Source organism: Aptenodytes forsteri, unplaced genomic scaffold (assembly GCF_000699145.1).
Source record: "Aptenodytes forsteri isolate BGI_AS27 unplaced genomic scaffold, ASM69914v1 Scaffold6, whole genome shotgun sequence".
NCBI lineage: Eukaryota > Metazoa > Chordata > Aves > Sphenisciformes > Spheniscidae > Aptenodytes > Aptenodytes forsteri.
The window spans coordinates 4,464,602-4,485,839 of NW_008795709.1; the positions used below are offsets into that span (position 1 = coordinate 4,464,602).

A 21,238-nucleotide genomic window follows, 5' to 3' on the forward strand; every position below is an offset into this window, starting at 1 on the left:
GAATTTGATCTGTTAGGTGATAGAATTCATTTCTGTATGTTTAACTAGAAAACTGTAGCAGTGAAGAACACATTTGAACGTGGGTTTGTTTGTTTGTTTTAAATTGTTTATACATGAATTTAGGCTACAGAAAGTGAGGCTGGTGATATGGATCTCAGTGGGTTGCCAGAGACAGCAGTGGATTCTGAGGATGATGATGATGAAGAAGACATTGAAAGGGCATCGGATCCTTTGATGAGTAGGGATATTGTTAGAGACTGCTTGGAGAAGGACCCAATAGACAGGACAGATGATGACATTGGTAAGTATTGCGATGTAGTCAAATACTGTCAAACTTGTTCTCCTTCACCAAAAAAAAATTACTTTTTGAGTTTGAGGTTTTATTTTAATCATTGGCTTTTGTAGTTGGTAAGTTTAGTGTTTATTCTGTAAGGTGATTAATAAATGCTGTAAATTCAGCCAGTGAATGAATACAGCCGAAGAAGAAGAAGAAAACACACGATATGGGTGAAAACTATTAGCTGCTGGCCCTTTAGATCTCAAGCTTCAACATCTAATTGATATCAGAACAGGTTTATGAAGTAAACTGGAAAACAGCTAGAACCTTGGCAAAGTCAATATTAATGTCAACGTTGGATGCTTATCACATTAAATTTTTTAATTGTAAGTTGTGATGTTGTGTCTGTTTTTAACCACAGATATACATTTGTGTTAAACATTGGAGCTGTTAACACCTTTACGTACATGTGCACCTAATCAAACGAATTTGCTATGTTAATGTATAGGCTAATACATTGAAAGCAAAGCAGAACTAGAATTCAAATTCTTACAATTTCTAATCTAATCTGTTTCACTGGCTGAGTTTTAACTTTTTTCTTTTGTCAAAGTATGACTAAATGATGATTAAGGTTGATTATCAGATGATTAAGGGACTGAAGCATCTCTTATATGAGGAAGGTTTAAGAGAACTGGGACAGCTCAGCCTGGAGAAGAGAAGGCTCAGGGGGATCTCATCAATGTGTACAAATATCTGGAGCAAGGGTGTAAAGAAGACAGAGCCAGGCTCTTCTCAGTGGTGCCCAGTGACAGGACCAGAGGCAATGGGCACAAACTGAAACACAGGCGGCTATGTCTCTGACCAGGAAACGCTTTTTTTATTGTGAGGGTGACCGAGCACTGCACAGGTTGCCCAGGGAGGTGGTAGAGAGGTCCCCCTTCTTGGAGATATTCAGAAGCCTTCTGGACATGGTCCTGGGCAGTTGGCTGTATGTGGTCCTGCTTGAGCAGGAGGGTTTGGCCAGATGACCTCCAGAGGTCCCTTCCAGCCTCAATCATTCAGTGATTCTGAGTGAATAAAAATTTAGGAAAAAGATGGGGTCCTATTGACTACTTTCCGTAGTTTTTTTTAGATGAAACTGAATGCAAAAATGTCTAGCATTTAGGGCATATAATCCCTCAGCAGGACTACTAAGAAAAATTGAGCTCTGTAGTTATGAACAATGTAAAAAGCGAAAATATGGGAGAAGTTCACAGCTGAGTACAAGTGCAGCTCTAGTGCATGCAGAAGACAGAGCAGCGGTAGTCACCTTTAAGACAGTAATCCTGTTCTCTCTGGAACTTTGTGAATGTGCCGGATGACGATCATGTACTATTTACTGTTAGGTCTAGCCTAGGAAGGGATGGCTTTACCATTGAACTTGCTCAGTTTTGTGAAATTTCTCTTCTTAATGTCCTGCTGTGTTTTATATAGGCCTATCGTAGTCTTCATGGACTTATTGCCCTGGCTGGCTGGAGTATTACAATTTCATTGGTTGTATTCAGAGCTCTCGTTACATTACAATTCTTCCATTATACTGACTTTTACTTTGCAGGGCTTCTATTGATGATATGATCAGCCAGTCTGTGTCTACAAAATACCCAGTAATTACAACAGGCCACTGTACATGATTTATTAGTATACAGAAATGATTGTGCAGCATTTTAGCTTAAGTAGCCTCGGGCATCTTGCTGAAGAACTGCCTTTGCTGTGCTTTGTTGTTTTGACATGCACGACTCAGTAGGCTTTTTCTCCTTCAGAACAACTACTGGAATTCATGCATCAATTGCCTGCTTTTGCCAACATGACAATGTCAGTGAGGAGAGAGCTCTGTGCTGTAATGGTCTTTGCAGTTGTGGAGAGAGCAGGAACTATTGTACTAAACGATGGGGAAGAGGTCAGTAGAAATTACTTTGGACTTTCCTATTATACCAGACATCCCAGATTCCACAGGCTTAGAGGTCCTTTTTCGTTGTTTAAAAATTAAAAAACAAAAGGTAACATTGATCAGGTAAATTATGCCTCTTTTTGTTTTGCATTAGTTTGAAAGCTTTTGTTTAAGCACTCGCACAACATTTCTTATACAATAAAAGCATAAGAAAATACTCTTCATAATATACAAAATGCTTCCTGCTTATTGGACCTGATTTTGGGAGTTTATTTCAGTGTTTACGTGGTGTTTTAAAACCACCTTTTTGTTTTTCTTTTTTTTTCCTTTTTTTTAACTTTTTTTTTACAGTCTTACATAAACTCGTAACATCATAGTTAAACATAGGATTCCCGTTTTCTTGAGCTGGAAATAGCTGCATATTTAAGGTAAACTAGCTTATAAATGTTTTTAATAAGTGCTAAAAAATAACTTTTCCTTTGGAAAAACGGAAAGGGTTGTATCTATATAGTATGATATTACAATGTTAAGTGATTCAGTCTTCATGTATCCTGCAACATTTGATTTGTAGCTGGATTCCTGGTCAGTCATTTTGAATGGCTCTGTGGAGGTGACATACCCTGATGGAAGAACAGAGATACTCTGCATGGGCAACAGTTTTGGTGTTTCCCCTACCATGGAAAAGGAATATATGAAAGGAGTGATGAGAACCAAAGTGGATGACTGCCAGGTAGTGTTTCGGACTCTAATACAGGCAAAATCACGTACATATAGGCATAATACAACCCAATAGCCAGGCACAGTTGTATTTTAAACTGAATATATGTAAAATCTCCAGCATGTAACCCTGTACAATAGTTGGGAAATATGGCTCCTGCATACCCACAGTCTGGGAAATTGAATTCTCTTCATCATTTTGGATTAAGACGTTTGTTTACATGCTTTTTCCAGAACTTGAGGTCCAGCAGCCTGTTGCATATATCTGTTGCTTCAAGCTTTCCCTTAGGATCTCAAGGTCCATTAGCTATTACAGGCTCTCTTACTTCTACAGGCAATAGCCATTCTTCCTCACTCAACTCAGCTACTGAATCTTAAAGTAATACAGGCTCTCTGTCCCATGGTTTGAGTAGAAAATCTAGTTTCAGCCAATCTGGCCTTTCAAGGAAAATACCTTGATGTTTGCTGTAACACAAATAGTTAGATTTAAGGAACGCTTCTTGTAGCATAAAACTACTAGCCTGATCTGGATATGCGGTTGCTATTTACTTATTCCCATCGAGAAGGTAATAGCCAAACCCTGGGTGAATTAAGCATTTTGTTTGGTCCTGATGGCTAATTAGCTTCCAGTAGATGCCATTGAAAATGGGTGTAAATGTTTGTTAATGTAGTCACCTGGTTTAGTTTGCCCATCTAACTTCCAAAAAGTGCATAAATGGTATGTTTTGCATGGATACTGTTTTGCAACAAATTCAGATTGTGGGAGTTCTGGTTCAGCTACTACTAGCTGCTGGAAATAGAAAAGGTATGTAAATGAATTATGAAGAATGCAGGAGAAAATATTATCTCTGTGAATCTCATGCCTTTGTCCTAAGTACATACGTGATCATTTATCAACTTTTCAATCAGAATAAACACTATCATTTCCTTTCAGTTAAATACCCAAGTTCATGTAAGATGTGAGTATTTGCCCCACAAAAGAGACAAAGGTATAAAACTTTTAACAAGTTATAGAAGACAATTCAGTGTATACAGTATTTTTTTCCGTAGTTGTAGTGGGTGGTCTTAATTATGTTTGCATAGTGTAGGTGCTAGGAATATTCTTCAGACATTTATTCTTGCACTTATTCTTGGCTGAGCAGATGACTGTAGAAAATACTTTTTCCTGATGTATGCTTTAATCCAGAAGTAATTTGTTTCTGTGTGCCCGCACTCAGGTAATTGAACAAATGTTAGTTTGCTTAAAGATTGACTTTATTAATAATAGCTATAAAAAATGAAAATTTTTTACAGTAGCAGTAGGCACAAAACCCAAAAGCTGGGTTTTCCCTTCAGTCTCTTAACCCTTCTAAATACCACACAAAAGCTTGCATGGGAGAAAAAATACCAGCTAGGATACTGAGCTTCATCTCCAGCAGAGGGGCAGTCAAAGCAGCTAAACAAAAATGGCTGATAATGCTAAATCATTTTGCTCTGATGAATCTTGGTCTGCTCTAACTGCAAGATTGTAATGGAAGTACTGTGCTTGTGTATTCATCTGCTTTCTACAGCTGAAATGCTGGGAAGAGAAAGTTGGCTCACTGCAGGTTGAGAAACTACTTTATCTTTTCTATTAATAGAGTACTTGCATCTTAAGTCTAAATGCTTTTCTGAAGATTTTACCTTTTAATACTGGTGCGCAATGATTCTTTCCAGTTTGTTTGTATAGCCCAGCAAGATTATTGCCGCATCCTCAATCAAGTGGAAAAGAACATGCAGAAGGTAGAAGAGGAAGGGGAGATTGTGATGGTGAAGGAGCACAGGGAACTTGATCGCACTGGAACAAGGAAAGGTCACATTGTCATCAAGGTAAAAGCAAAAGAGGGAGTGTCTTGCAAAAGTCTGTGTTCTAGAAACTTCTTAACTTGGCAAGTTAGGTCCAGGATTAGTTGAGATATATATTATAAAAATAGATATTTGAAAATAGACAGTTAATACTTCTAGTTTTTCTCTTTATAATTCTGCACATGGATAAGTAGGTGATTTCTGTAGATATTAATTACATAAATTTTTTACATTTCTTATTACAATGATTAAGCTGTTATGGTTGCTTAGCTCATCAGTCAATAGATGCCAGTATTCTTTCTAGTGTAATGCGTCTTCAGTATGTTACAAGAAAACAAATTTGCATTTATTGAAAATCTGTTTTAATAACTAAGATTAATTTTTTTATAGGGAACAGCTGAAAGGTTAACAATGCATTTGGTGGAAGAGCACTCTGTGGTAGACCCAACATTTATAGAAGACTTCCTCTTGACGTATCGGACCTTTCTTTCCAGCCCAATGGAAGTGGGCAAGAAGTTGTTGGAGTGGTTCAATGACCCCAGCCTCAGGGATAAGGTTAAAATTCCCTGAATTACATACCTGTTACCATTTGCATTGAAATATAAGCTATTAAGAATAAAATATGTTTTAGAGAGAATGACTAAACTGAATAAGAAACAAATAGCTGGTGACATATTTTAATGGCAGAATATGTGGATAAAACTAAGAAAATATTTTTCCTTGGCTTATTGGATTTTATTTAAGTATTAATGTGCTCAGGCAAGGTAAATTAGCCATGTTTTACCTTGCTGTGTTTTTACAGCATAACTTAGTTGCTTGCAAGTATAGGGAAAGCTTTTTTCCAATAATCAGTATTTTTATTTAATAGAATTCAATAGAATTCTAGTGTCTTGAAATTTGAGCATATAAATAAGTTCTGTGTTTTCCATACATAATACTAGTTAACACAACTTGGCAACATTTTGTGATAATTTATTTTTATATAAAGAGACTAGAAAATATAGCCATTGTTAAGAATCTGTTGAGCCTTATACAGCATTAAAAAAACCCCCGAACCCAAACACAATCAAACATCCTCTTCCCTAAACAAACTGCCATGATGGAAGAATAAGGCCCTGTATATCCAGTTTTGGCACACTGTCTATTGAGGCTGTACTGTGCTTCACACTGTAATGCTTTATTTTCACTTGTATACAACTTTCTCATATGTAAAAAAGCTAGTAAAAATTTCCAGATGTTTTTTGCAAATTTGAAACCAAGGGAATTAATATCAATAAGGTTAAAGAGAAATCTGGTTTTCAACTTTTATTTAAATCTGGGTATTTCTTCTAGAAATGCTATTATATCTGTGCCTTGGAGGAAGGATCTGACATTTAGCAGAGAGGATAGGCTTTGCAGCTACTGTTGCTTAGCATAGGCTTGTTACAGCTTCAGAGCTGTAATGTTGGAGTTCATCTTTAAACTTTTTTTTTCTTGTCCTCCAATGGATAATCCCCTCAGCCTCTGTAAAAGCATGAGCCAGCACAGTTGCTGGTATCGGGTCTAAAAACAGAGCAGCTCTTTGTTCTGCCATATATTCAATAACCAACCCTTTCTGACATCCAGTAGCAAGTGACAGAAAGGCAAGAGTTGGATAACAGCTTGGGACAAGTGGAGATAAGCAAGTGGGGAGCAAGGAATCTGGAAGATTTTGGCTGTTTTGTATTAGGGGCTGATAGGCAATGAGGAGAGGGAAAGGGGTGAGTAGAACTTCCTGCGGGTGGTCAGTACTTAGTAGTAATCAGACTGGGACATCTGAGATCCAACCTCACCGATGATTTTGCCCAGCAGCAAGGTACTTGACTTTACAGCTTTAATCCTCTTTTAATACTGTTCCTGGTTCTGACACAAGTAATGGCATTCCTCTGGAAGTCACCATTCAACCCTTTCCAGCGCAGTGTTGTCTTGGGTGTACATTAGTAAGTCCCAACTTTGAAAGCAGCATTGATATTGAAGCTATCACTGCAGTGATTTAAAATATATTACGTGGTATGGCTTGCAACTTCCCAGCCAATTTTAAAAATCTGCAATTAGCCTAAATTTAACCAGACATTGTCTGGATCTTCTAATGTCATCCACATTAATGAAAAACACCACAGATGTTTAACAGAAAGGAAGTTCATCTTCAATTTCGAAGATGGAAAAATCTCAAATATGTCAGAAATGCTACCCCTAGCCTACATCCCTGTGGCTGGGAGCTGCAGCACGTAGTGCTGTGCAGTTGCCTCCTGTTAGAAATCTGAACTCTTGAGGAGTTCTGAAGTACTTGATTAGTTTGGTCATTAATTTCAGCAATTCTTCTGAATTCACTTGCTTTTCTGGAGTAAAAGGCAAACTACTTGGAAACTGTATACGAGGGTGGCAGGGTTTGGTTTTGGATGCCTGGTGTCAGACCGTTAGCATAAGAGGCTGCAGAGGTTTCGATTTTGTGCAGATGCAAAGAATGGACAGGAGTTAGCTTTAGCTGATTAAAATTTGTATGAGATTTTGTTCTTAAGCTCTAGTTTTTGAAATGTTTAGAGGTTTTCCCCTACTAACTTACTTTCCCAGCATAACCAAAGAAATGCAGCTGTATTTTTAGAGATAACTTTGAGTGGCACAACTGTTTTGGATTCAGGAGCTTTTTAAAAATAGCATGAATCAATATTAATTGAAGACATCAAAACTCTTACTGTGTCAGGACAAGTGCTGCTGATGTTCTAGGTCAAATCGGATCCTAAGATAAAATTTTACAGTGGAAGCATATAGTTTTAAAAAATGCAGCTCGCTCTTTGTGGCTTTACCTTAAAAAATATTAATTGATAGTATTCCTTTAGAGTTTTTTCCTAACAAACTGTAAAATACCAGCTAAGATCCTTCTGAACTTGATAATCATAGTTGCCTGGGGGGAGTAGGGGTGGAGAGAAAGGAGGAGTGGTAAACTGAAAGATTGACTCTAAGGAAAAGAATTACATGTATTCTCTGTTGAAACCTCTTTCCTGCTTCTCACAATAGCTCCTTTTCCCTGCCTTTCTGAACATACAATAGCTCTTTTAGACAGGTAAATGCCTAATGAAGTTAATGGTGGCTTATCTAAAGATTAGTGAGATTCAAGAACCAATATAAAGCAGTATCGGAAGCTTTATGATCATATGCTTGAAGAATTAAGCAGATTTGGAAATTTACATGAACAGGAAATTGTTGTTATAAGTCAGAAATGGATCTAACTCGTTGCTTTGTACCTGTGTGCTCTATTCCTTAATCAAATTTGATACAGCAAGTGTTAATTTTCTAACTCATAGTATTCTTTATGAAATACAACATACAATTGCCTATACAAGTGAAAGCAATTTTAATACATAATTTGTTCTATCTTCCTGGTAAATGATTGCATGTTAGTAAAGTTAGGTTTGGGTGTATATATATAGTATTTAGGATTTCAATGGAAATTTACAGGGGCTTTAAGGAGCAGTATTTTTAAAGGACTTAGCACTAGTGCTGTTCTGGGTATTCCTGGAAAGTATTTATATTATTGATTAATTTTCAGGTTACACGGGTAGTATTGTTATGGGTGAACAATCACTTCAATGATTTTGAAGGAGATCCTGCTATGACTCGATTTCTGGAAGAATTTGAGAACAATTTGGAGAGGGAGGTAAGAGTGAGGGGTTTTTTTTCTGACAATTTGGGATGGCAGGGAGTAGCCAGGCTATTGTTATATATAACTCATTATGCTTTTCTCTTGCAGAAAATGGGTGGACATTTGAGGCTGTTAAATATTGCTTGTGCTGCTAAAGCGAAACGAAGATTGATAACCTTAACAAAGCCATCTCGAGAAGCCCCTTTGCCTTTTATCTTGCTGGGAGGGTCAGAAAAGGGATTTGGAATCTTTGTTGATAGTGTAGATTTTGGTAGCAAAGCTACAGAAGCAGGCTTGAAACGTGGAGACCAGGTATGTAATTTTAAAATGTCTTGCCCCCCCGCCCCTTTTTTTGTTTCCTTTCTCTTTGCTAAATAAAAATGACACTACCTGTTTGTGTTTTTAGATACTGGAAGTGAATGGTCAAAACTTTGAAAACATTCAGCTGTCAAAAGCCATGGAAATCCTTAGAAATAACACTCATCTGTCTATCACTGTGAAAACCAATTTATTTGGTAAGTTTGTGTGCACTTTTTGTTGTAATTTCTGTTCTCATTTAGATGGAGTCTTTTTTAATAGTTTAAAATAGTTTTGTTTGAAACACTTGCATACTGGGGAGAATAGAAAAAGGAACCTTGCAGGTCCTAAAATACCCGAGTTCATAATTGCAGAGAAAAATTTATGAATAGGGTCTTATATGAAGTGACTTCACTCTCACAAATGCATGTTTCTGGGTTAAGAGGAACTATTATGACCATTTAGCTTGACGTTATAAAACATGTTTGTACGTGTAACATTTAGTCCTTTCTCAGGAAAGAAGCCTCTTTTGGAATTTCAGTTGATCAGTGATCTTAATCTGTTTGCTGAATTTGCTCACAGTTTTTCAGTCCATGCCTACAGTGAGTGTGACAAGATTAATAAAAACTTTCTTGCCAGCTAGGTGAAAACAATCTCGCTACCCTCCAAATCTATTCTCTTCATTTCTCCCTCTAACAAGTACTAAAGCAGTCATGAAGGAGTCTTTAAGCAGTTCAGGATCTCAGCATCATAAGCAATTAATAGTTTGTGGGTTTTGTTTGATTTTTACCACTGGATACTTGGATTATTCATATACTTTAGTGATGTGTTCCCCAAGTATCTCTTTCAGGGATCAGGTTCTTCATCACAACTAAGTAGGGCAGAATATTACCACAGGATGTCACTGCACTAACTGATGATTAAATATGCTTAGGTTATCTCCAAAAGTCACTTGTCAAATCTGTTTCCTGGGGATTTTTTTTACTTTGCAGTAAGGATTCTAATATTTCAATTGTTTCTAATAATTAAGGCATTTCTTAATATATCTGTATATGCTTGTTCAGCAGTATGTGCTTGGTTCTCTATGTGTAAGTTCTGTGTAACCATCCTTCACACACTAGGTTTTTGGATCTCATGTGTTGCTTTATTAGTATGTTTAAGATTAAACCCCATTTCTTCAGAAGTTGTGTTTTTCTAAGTTTTTAATCTTGTTGCTCCACTGCAAATACTGAAATCACATCACAGTGGAGTCTCAGAACAGTTACTTTCTGTGTATTGCACGCAGTATTTCTTATCAACAAATCCCAAAAGGAGAGTTTCCTTTTTTTAACAGCATTTTCTTATCTGTACCTAACCTGTCTCTCCAGCCCCCAGCTCCTATTTGACAGTACAGTTATTGGCTCAGATTACTCTCCTCCACTTTTCTTTGTGTGTGTCATATTTGAAGCTTTTGAAGTTTCTTGGTTGTTTATTGTGTACCTCTGGAGTTAAGGATGAATATTAAGGACAAAATTAATGCATAATAGTAAAACCTAGCCCCTAATACTCATCCTTAGCTGGTTGCCCTTGTTCCCACTTTTTCTACAATTCTTTGGTTTTAATTATCAGTTTTCATTTATTATTACAAATCAACTCAGTTGATTTTTCCATTTATATATGGAGACTTCCTCTCACACTCAGAATATGTGACTTGATCTCCAGATCGGTTTTGTTTGATTTATTTAAATATATCAACATTTTTGTGAAGCTAAAAGTTGCAGTAGAAGAACTAATTCACAAATTCATCAGGTATTTCTGCCTCAGAGATGACTCTCTGCTAGGGAGCTGAGGGAGTCTGAGAGGGTTTTTGTGTATGTGGCAGATGGATGCAATAGCCCTGTCAAACATGCAAGGTGTCTCAGTAATCTCCTACTTTCTTATGTTTTCCTTATGACTTTGTTGCAGTTTTCCCTCTGATCTCTGATTTTTTTTTTGATCCTGTTGCTAATAATTTCTTGTCCATCCGAGAGCTTTTGTTGCAGGCTGTTTAAAACCTTCCTTCTCAGTTGTTAGTTTTCCTATCTTATGTTTGTCTAGTGTGCTCTTTTTATGCATGCTACTATTCTGCAGAAGCCTGTGTCCTTAGGTTGAAAAGTCAAAGTCCTTCTGTTGACACCATCTGTGCAAACATGTGGTCATCTAGTGTATTTCTATTCTGAGCTAGGCCAATTTACTGATTTTCTGATTCATACTACAGAAAATTAATGTCCCTTTTAAAATTTTAAATTTTTTTTAAAGTCTTATATCTAAATTCATTTAATACTTGAATTGACAGAATTTCCTAATCAGTTTTTTGTAATGATTAATATTAAACTGGTCTGGTGCACAGAGCTTTCTTTTACATTTTTGTTCTTTTTCTTTCCTCCCTTTTCCTGTCTTGTGCAGTTTTTAAAGAACTCTTAACACGGTTGTCAGAGGAAAAAAGAAATGGTGCTCCCCACCTGCCTAAAATTGGTGATATTAAAAAGGCGAGTCGTTATTCCATCCCAGACCTTGCTGTTGATATGTGGAAGGTAATAGGATTAGAAAAAGTAAATAAGAAAAGTAAAGCCAACACAGTTGGGGGAAGAAATAAATTAAAGAAGATACTTGACAAGACTCGAATCAGTATTCTGCCTCAGAAACCGTACAAGTGAGTTTTTTTTATTTCCTCTTAAATATTTGCTTTGTGTTACATTTTAGTAATTTCTCATGTTACTTATAATTTGTCATGATACCTTTTTTATTTATTAATGCAAACCATGTTTATATCTGAAAAAATATACTAGAAGATACTAGTGTGAATATTTGAATGATCATAGACTACTAACAATGCAGCTCCTGATATCAATATGGATGTATTTGAATTCTTATAGATAAAGTGATGGCACAAATACTTTTTCATGTCATTTACTGTTTTCTTTTAAGAGGACTGTTAACTGGAAGCATCCCAGGCAATTAATTTCAGAACAACTCTGCAAGCAGGTTTGCTTGCAAGTGGTTGATACGAGCAATGATTTCAATTTATCCACATTCCAGTGGTGTATAAGAATTTCTGCATACTGCTGTAAGGGAGACTGAGGTTGAAATATTAACTTGGGTTCTTTGGTAGAATTGAGTATTTTTTTAATGAAATATAAATGGTATCTTATATCTTTTATTCTATGAACACATTTTAGAAATAGAGTTCTGATAAGGATTATTGGAAACAATAGAAGAATGAGTTTTATAGACTTTATGGGAATCTGGTTCTTGGCCAAGACAGATGGCATCAGTGGGAAAAATGAATTGTAGAGGGTAGTTGATGTGTAATCAGTGTTTTCTCTTGCATTTTTCTTTTCTGTGTCCCATTGAGGAAGAACTCATTTCTATGTAAATTCATGAAAAAGACACTTGTGCTGAAAATCTAGGATTTTTTCCTGCTATAACTTAAAAAAAGTTTGTTTAATGTTAGTTATTTCCTACTAAATGAATACTGTTCTGAAACATTATAAATAGAATGTTAGTAATGTAAAGGTTAAATGAATACAAATTATTATATCCAAATAATGGCTATTTCTTAAATTGATGCAGATACATTTCAGTAGAGGGGAAAATCTGTAAATCCTCTTTTTATGTTGTTTTCTTTAGAATGTTTTCTTTTATTTCACCGGTCTTGTACGTTTGTTCCTCTGAGCCATGCATACTGTTAGGCGTGATTTTTTGCATAGTTCACCATTGTTTGCAGCTTTTGCATAAAATTTTCTTGTTGGTTTTCTTCTTTTTCTTTGATTCCTTTCATTTTTGCACTTTTTCTGTGCAGGGACCTCTTTGGGTAAGACTCAGAAAAACAGTACACTTGACCTATTTTCTTTTCCTTTTTGCTAGCTTTACTTCGTGTGTTATATATAGCCATTTGTCTGCAAAGCCTGCTGACGTTCAGTTGTTTGTGTCTGCATGGTTTCTGCACAGAGATGTGTAGCTGTAGACTTTCCTGTTCGTGTTTTTCCCCTATTGTGTAGAAACTCCTATCTTGTTCTTCCTAATAATTAATGGTATTGCATATATTAAGGGACTTTACCTATTCTCATGTGGTTTTAAATACCAAAAATCAAGAGGGATGAAAAAGCTGATTTACTCATTAATTAAAGTAGGTATTTAAAGACTTCATGAGTCAGCTAGCTTATGGGGTGAAACTGTCCACCTTTTTTTGAACGTGAATACTGAAGAGATCTCCAGTGCCTCCAGAACATATCCAGATAAAACTATCTTTAAACTAGAATGAGGTCACTCTTAGAGGGAGCTTGTCTGCTTCGTGAGACCTTAAATCAGTATCAAAGACGAATTAGTTTGAGCAGGAGATAATGCCTTCCTTCAGTCTTGCTTTTTAGTCCAATAATGTCAAGTAACTTCCCGAACTGAGCAAACAGTACCATTTCCTCTGCATCTACTGGGAAATCTCCTTCTCTGCCAGCTATGAGGCATCTCTTGAAGTGTGCTTCTGGCTACAGCCTCCACTCAAGCTCTTTTCTTTCTTTATTCTTCTAATCCAGAATGGTTTTGTGGTCTGTAGGCTCAGTTGCTCCAAATAAGGATTAAACACAACCCCCACCTCCATCTCTAGCAAAGTTCTGCCTGGTCCACAGTGCAGCATCCCAGACAAAGAAGCAGCCCCCCTCTCTCCTCTCTTTTTGCAGCCCTGAGGTGGGATGAAAAGTATACTGTATTTTGAAGGAAGAAGCATTCAGACAGCTCTGCCATTCCATTATCCCTTCTACCCTGTTTGTCATTCAGCAGGAAAGTTATTTCTTAGTTAATGCTATCCCCCTGCATGTCAAATGCATACAGAAAGCGATAGAAATGCCTTTCCTTTAAAACCAAAATTTCCTTTCACCGCCATAATAAAATATTTTACCTAACAGCAGGGGCAGTTGATCTTCATGGGACCTGGGGTTTTCTAGTGTTGCTATTTGTATCTGAAATTTCTGGGGTTCATTTCTTGTCTGCATAAGTTAGAACTCGCTCAGATTCCGAGTTGAAGTTTTAAAAGTAGAGTAAACAGTGTAAGGTAAATACTTTCCAATTTAGTATATGAATACTTAGAATCAAGAAGAATTTTAGAAACATTACTTTTATTTTTTTTAAAACGTAACACTTGTCAGTTGATCCACTTTACTGAAGCTGCTTCGGTCATGACGCACAGGATAGGTATAAGATTATATAAAACTGACAAACTGCAAAAGGAATACATAATGCAAGTGAAACTATTAATGTAAGGGGGAGGGTCACCTTGTCTTCATTTGATTTGAATTTAGAGAAAATACTGGTGTTGGCACATTTATGAAATAAACCATATAGCTGTTTAGAACCACCAGAAAGCATTTTGAGGTTCGGGGGCTTTCGGGTTTTTGTTTACTTGGGGTTTTTGTGTGTGTGTGGAGTGGTTCCTATTTGAAAGACAAGACATCAATTGCTAGGAATGCTTTTAGTTGTAGTGAAAGACTTACTTGCTAAGCCTGAGTTGATCATCACTGCCTGTCACAATATTTTGTGCTTTATGTGGAAGTACAAAAATACTGATGTTCAGATTAAGCTTAACTTCCAATTAAGAGAGAAACCCAGAACCTTTTTTTTCAGTGGACTTCAGTGTTTCTGTCACTCTCATGGCTTGGGGTTTACGCTTTGTAAAGTATTTTGGTAATACAGAGTTACCTTGTTTTTTAAAAACAAAACAAGAAAACCCAAACACATCATACAGAGATACCCCTCCAACCTTTTTCGAGTTGCATTGCCTTCTGAAAAGGAGTTGCTGTGTGCATGTAATTAAAATTGTGTCTTAAATGCCCAGAGATACTGTCCTAGCTTCCCAGAGTACCGTTCAATTCATAGCACTTAAAGAAGTGGTACAAGAGTGTACTGGGTAAAGTAATTCATTGGTAAGCACAAAAGGATGCTTGTGCTGTGACAGCTCAACACGGATAATTATCAGGCCCTTAATTACTTCTGTTTAGGTTTTCTGAGGATAGATAGAACACCAGACAAAAGCTTAAGTGCCCAAGATTAGGGTAGAAATGGTCATTTGTGTTGCATCATTTAATTTAGTAGCTTGACTTTTTAGAGCTGCAGCAGTTTGCAATGAAATCTAAGTTCTGGTTTATGCTTTATTTAGATGTGTAGATACAGATTTAGATGTGCTTGGCTTTTAAAAAGGCTTTGTCTATAGTAGCTAAATTTTTAATTATTTTCTTTTTGTATAATGGCTGCTATTCAACATTTTACACCCTCAAAGTGTTATTATCATTTTATTAATGATTTGCACGTATATATTTATAGAAAAGTTCGATGGCTAGCTCCAACTGTCCTGTAGCAGTTGTTCTGCTTCACTTGCTGATTATGAACTCAAAAGCAATATGCAAATAGTACCTACTATAATATGATGATAGCTCTGTCTCTGATCCATCTAGCACTACTGACCTCCTTTGGGACCCTGCCTTTCACAATTTAATAGACAAAATCCTTCACCTTTATCACAGAGTGCTTCATTTATAGCTGTCAGGCACTTTGGAGGGGATACTGATAGCACCCAAGTACAGATGCTTACCTTAGCCTTCCAAGTTAGCTGGCGTCACTTTGGTCACATTCAGTGAAGAGAAACTCAGAGAAGATGGTACAGGGTTAGGAAAATGGATGATCTCAATGATCCTCTCTTATCTGTCTGTTGAAAGATCTTAGATTGCGTGGCTACAATATGTCCCGAAGCACAGTTGCAAATCCTATCTGTGATGGGGTGAAAGATCTGTGAAATTCAGGTCTTATGAAACAGCACTGAGGGGACAGCAGTATTAGGCAAAGTTTGGGTGATGGGGTGGTGCAAGAATGATCAGGTGTGTACCACCTTTTGAATAAAGATCTTGGCCACTGTGAGACATCTTCAGAAAATAACGAGTCTAGCAGCTCCTCAGAGCTTAGTGGTGAACATGAGGATCTTCTGGCAGTGTGAGCAGGCAGATCTAATCACTTGGAGTGGACATTTGGGTGCTGTTGACAAAGCTAGACAGCAAGCGCTGTTGTCTGGAGAATTTTAGCTTCTAAATAGTGATTACTGTACTAACAACTGAAAGTGTGAAAATGTAGTGACATAGACATCCCTGCATCTCTCTAGTATAGCCCAAGCTCTGAATGTCTGTAAGTCCTGATTTTATTTCTTTCTGGATGCAGTGACATTGGAATTGGCCAGTCTCAGGATGACAGCATTGTGGGACTGAGGCAAACAAAGCACATTCCTCCTGCTTTACCTGTCAGCGGAACCCTGTCATCCAGTAATCCTGATCTACTGCAGTCTCATCACCGCATCTTAGACTTCAATACTACTCCAGGTAAGGATCCTTTTTTGTTGTTGTTCTTGACCTTATAATTTCCTTTCATTGATCTCTCTTTTTTTTTTTTCCCCTGGACTTCCAGAGTCTGAAGATGCATGTGAGTTTTTATTAACTGTGTGCTGTCACCCACGGATTAGCCACATATTAATGCATTAGGATTTATTACATTTGCTCCAATATACTTTACCCGAATGTATTAGATGTATATTTTTTAAGTATCTTGTATACAGAGTGCCTCTTACTGATCGAATACTCTTGGCCTGTGAAAACTTATTTTGCTTGGTATTTTGTAATTTGCCCTGATAGATCAGTCTTTACAAGACTGCGGTATTTTCAAATAGCACAGTAGATCATTAGCTTACGGTAAAGCGAAAGGGCATTGGACTGGGGCACAGGACACGTGTTTCAGTCTTTTTCTGAACAGACTTATATAATCTTGTACTACATCTGTAAGGGACAGAGTTTCAAAATTCCCTGTTAGTCACCTTGCCCTACAGCTGTATGCTGAATTCTTTGTGTATAAAGTGATTTAAAATCCCATTCTGAAATAGATAAAAAATGAACACATTTAGCAGAGAGGAACAAAGCATGGGGGTGGGTGAGGGAGAAAAAGGGGGAGAATATAAGAAAGTTGAGACCCTTATCTTATGAGAAGGGTTTAGCCAGAGCTTCTGACAGGGTTGGGATTTGGGCTTTTCTCTGGCTGCAGGAAGGTTCTTAGCGGGAAACCTTCTCTGAGTTAAGTATCCAAATCTTTGCTATTAAAACATAGCTGCTGGAGGGGAGGATAAGGTGATGGTACCTGTGCAGACACTTGGTTATTTTAGTCTAATCTTTAGAGTATTTCTCAAAAGTAGAACTGAAAATTCAGTGCCCTCCTAAGCCTGAGGGATTTGAAACCTTACCTAAAGGGATGGTGCTTAAACATCAGCCTACATACTGGCCAAGTTGGTGCAATCATCGCACTTGAAGCTGTGATACTGAGCATCACTTAGAATCATAGAATCATTGAGGTTGGAAAAGACCTCTAAGATCATCAAGTCCAACCGTCAACCCAACACCACCATGTCCACTAAACTATGTCCCTAAGTGCCTCATCTACTCATCTTTTAAATACTTCCAGGGATGGGGACTCCACCACTTCCCTGGGCAGCCTCTTCCAATGTTTCACCACTCTTTCAGTAAAGAAATTTTTCCTTACATCCAATCTAAACCTCCCCTGCCGCAACTTGAGGCCATTTCCTCTTGTCCTATCGCTAGTTACTTGGGAGAAGAGACCGACACCCACCTCGCTACAACCTCCTTTCAGGGAGTTGTAGAGAGCGATGAGGTCTCCCCTCAGCCTCCTTTTCTCCAGGCTAAACAACCCCACTTCCCTCAGCCGCTCCTCATAAGGCTTGTTCTCCAGACCCCTCACCAGCCTCGTTGCCCTTCTCTGGACACGCTCCAGCACCTCAACGTCCTTCTTGTGGTGAGGGGCCCAAAACTGAACACAGTATTCGAGGTGCGGCCTCACCAGTGCCGAGTCCAGGGGCACGATCACTTCCCTACTCCTGCTGGCCACGCTATTTCTGATACAGGCCAGGATGCCATTGGCCTTCTTGGCCGCCTGGGCACACTGCCGGCTCATGTTCAGCCGGCTGTCGACCAGCACCCCCAGGTCCTTCTCTGCTGGGCAGCTTTCCAGCCACTCTTCCCCAAGCTTCATCTCAGGTTTTTTAGGGCTAGAGAAGACTACAAGAAGGTGGTGTGATTTTTGTCCCAGTATCTAAGATTGCTCCTGAGAGAGTGAAAAGATGGGTATTTCTTTGTATCTAATGACTATTGTCCAACACTTTGAAGATATTCTTTATCAATAGGAGCCTAACTTTTCATCAGCTCTTTATCTATAAATGGGTAAAGATTCCATTCTCCAGCTTGCCATTTACCTAGACCAGACGGTTCTGGGTAATTAATGTGCCCCTAATGTCGAGCAAAGCAACTGGCTAACTTCCAGAGCTGTGGGCATCGCTGTCTCACACAGCTCAAACAAACTCCATTAATTGAGAAGGAAAGCCATTATGGGTCTGAAGATCCTTCAATCACAGATGGAGTTCGCAGAAGTTTAATAAATGAATAATGTTCTATTGTTTGCCTTTTGCTTTGAGGAAAAGAGATAAATAATGATGTAATGCCATTGCTTCAGTGTTATAGCAGCTTTTCCATTATCTTTATAGAAAATGTATTAAGTAATTAGTGCTTTCTCATTTTAAAAAAAAAAAGCTTTTTTTTTTCCTTTGCTTAAAATTTGCCCAAATGTCCACATACTCAATATTTTTAAAGTAATTTGCAGGTATAATTTTTCCCTGTGTAGGAAGGAGGGGAGAGGGGGACTGAAATAAAAAATATATACCTTCAGGGCTTTAGAGATGGTTGCAGTGTAGATAGAAGAGTTGAATTATACCTCTATATACTTTAAGACTTGGAAAAAAATAAAGCCTGCAATTTTAATTTCTTTTATTACCTTGGACTAAATTAAAGATGGAGATGGAGGCAGCTTGCAAGAAATTGAATGCACTGGAGAAGAAAGAGAAAAGTGGTAGAACAGCCATCCTTTGAGGCTTTGGGGGATATCCCTCAGGATAGAAAACAAAACAACTTGCTGTTTTGGAAGGGTAGTCTTTGAGGAGAAAATGAAAACAGCTTGAAATCTGCAAGGAGTCATTTTGATTTCTCTTCTGATTTGCTCAAGCTTTTTCAAATATACTTTTTAAGGTTTATTTTTAAATGTTCAAATAGTCAATAGCACTTTGATTTCTCTTCTCTTGTGCTGTCTTTGCTATTTGATTGGAAGTCAAAATAATATAGTAATGATGAGCTGCCAGTCACTGGTACTTCCCCACCCCCCCAAGCTTTCTAAGGGACTAGATTCCTATCATATAGCATTGCATTCTTCAGCCTGCCACTCCAGTTTCCTTTTTTGAAAAGGAGTGAAGGGGGGTGATTACAGTTCTCTTCAAGTGCTGTTTTATTTAAAAATTATTGTGCTGAATTACTTGCTACCATTGCTATAGCTGTAATCATTTCAACTGCTGGCAGACTTCTCTGTATTCTGTGTAGTGCTTTTGCTCCCAGCTCTTGTAGGTACGCAGCCAGAGAAATTAGATGGTAAAATACAGTACAAGAATGATACTTTTCTATTTGCTGTTCTCTGCATTTCTTCATATTGACTTCAGTGATCCAGCAGAGACGGTTATTTTCTCCTTGCAAGAAACACTTGTTTCTTGGGAGTGTTAAGCGAGTTCCCACCTTGGTATTGTTTACAGTAGCTTCCCATCTTCATAGCATTTCTTTGACTGGCAAGTATTTCTGTAACAGCAAGAGGCAACAAGTTCTAGAGAGCGGTCTGGTTTTTAATAATGTCTCTGAAAGGCTGTGTCTTTGGCATCTGCCTTCCTCAAGATGTCAAAAAATGTAGAGATTATTTCAGGCACTTCTCTGTATCCCTCCTCAACTAATTGCTGAAGGAAGGTGGGTCAATATAGAGTTGGTGATAAAAGGCAAAATTGGCTTGCCTAGTTATAAGGTATTTGTACATTTGACTCAAGTACTTAGGGCTAAAAACTGGCCTGTACTGATACCCGTTATGTGTAACTGAAGATGTAATCACTCAGTTCTAATGTGTTTCAGTATTAGTGCTTCTCAAGCTGCAAAAATATTACTGTAAGCTTAACAGTTATGGGCTTAGTTGCATGAAATTTGTAAACTAATATATTTAAGCCTAAACAGCCTTTGTGGTATGTAAATCAACTCATGTCAGAGAGATTTATCTTAATGCTTTCCAAATGATTATTTTGGAGACATGCAGCAGCAGTGGGAAGACGTTAATTTTTGTTCTTTTGTCACAAGATTTCTGTTGCTTGAATACATCTTTCTGTAGTTACTTGAATACATGTTATGCACATTCAGGTCTTGTCAAAAAAGATTGTGGTTCTATCAAAGTGAATGTTTTTGTGGCAGGGGTTTTTTCGTATTTTTTTTTATAATGATCATTTTTAGCTGTCGATTCAGAAGGCTCTATATTATTATCTATTTTCTTGTTCGCATGACCTTTATGATCTAAAAGAAAATAATTTTTTTTAAAAAACATATTCATTAAAGAAAGAATAATGACCAGATGTCATGCCACACAAAACTAGAAAAGGTTATTTGTAACAGAGGGAAGAAATTAAATTAGTTGAAAGTACTTGTCAGTTAAAAATACCTTACGTTAAAAATCCAGTGGTGGATAGCTGTACCATTTTAACTTTTTTTTTTAAATAATACAATTATAATAATCAAACTTCAGTTGATAAATGGGTCTAGATTTCAATACGTTAATAGAAATATATGGATTTGGTATTTCCATATAGCTTATGGAAATACAAAATCCAATATTTGGAGTTAGGCTCGTCATTTTCCAGATTTCCTAAAAACAGCCGCCTGGTAGGTGTTCACTTTAAGTTTTTCTGTCATCAGTCACTTGAAACAATAATATAGTTAGAACTTGAATATTTGTAAAGTGTTTCTTCTATCTCTAGCTGCTGTAGTTCTTAATCACTAAAACATTAGCACAGAGAAATAAAGAGCGAGTTTTCAGTCTGTTACTTACACATTTATTAATATGATTTAAATGTATCAAGGATACAGTATTTTTGATAATTAAGTACTTGGATGCATTAATACTGCTGCAGTTTATTTGTGTAGACATGCATGCTGGCCATTTTACATGCATCTTCCTAGCCACTTACACAAAGGGAAGCCATGTACATATATGGCACTATGGTTAGTCTTAGGTAAATGAGTCTATTTTCTTAAAAACATCCTTTGGAAGATTGACACTCCTATCACCTAATTTGCTTAAACTTCTTATATGTCAGTGTATAGAGTAGTGTTGTTGAGCGTCCTTGATTTTTCTCAGACTTACACATGCATCTTCCTAGCCACTTACACAAAGGGAAGCCATGTACATATATGGCACTATGGTTAGTCTTAGGTAAATGAGTCTATTTTCTTAAAAACATCCTTTGGAAGATTGACACTCCTATCACCTAATTTGCTTAAACTTCTTATATGTCAGTGTATAGAGTAGTGTTGTTGAGCGTCCTTGATTTTTCTCAGACTTAAATGGAATATACCAGGAC

General features: G+C 37.3%; 1 protein-coding gene across 2 annotated transcripts in view; it reads left to right on the forward strand.

Annotated features, from left to right (window-relative positions):
- The window catches only part of RAPGEF2 (Rap guanine nucleotide exchange factor 2), a 137,765-nt gene that overhangs the window by 96,281 nt on the left and 20,246 nt on the right, over window positions 1-21,238 (forward strand). For both annotated transcript variants that reach the window (XM_019473155.1, XM_009283337.1), the window contains exons 7-16: window positions 124-301; window positions 2,077-2,213; window positions 2,776-2,934; window positions 4,617-4,769; window positions 5,136-5,300; window positions 8,311-8,418; window positions 8,512-8,715; window positions 8,810-8,918; window positions 11,125-11,371; window positions 15,916-16,073. In XM_019473155.1, the coding sequence (XP_019328700.1) occupies window positions 124-301; window positions 2,077-2,213; window positions 2,776-2,934; window positions 4,617-4,769; window positions 5,136-5,300; window positions 8,311-8,418; window positions 8,512-8,715; window positions 8,810-8,918; window positions 11,125-11,371; window positions 15,916-16,073 (1,618 nt within the window). The remainder of the gene's footprint in view (window positions 1-123; window positions 302-2,076; window positions 2,214-2,775; window positions 2,935-4,616; window positions 4,770-5,135; window positions 5,301-8,310; window positions 8,419-8,511; window positions 8,716-8,809; window positions 8,919-11,124; window positions 11,372-15,915; window positions 16,074-21,238) is intronic.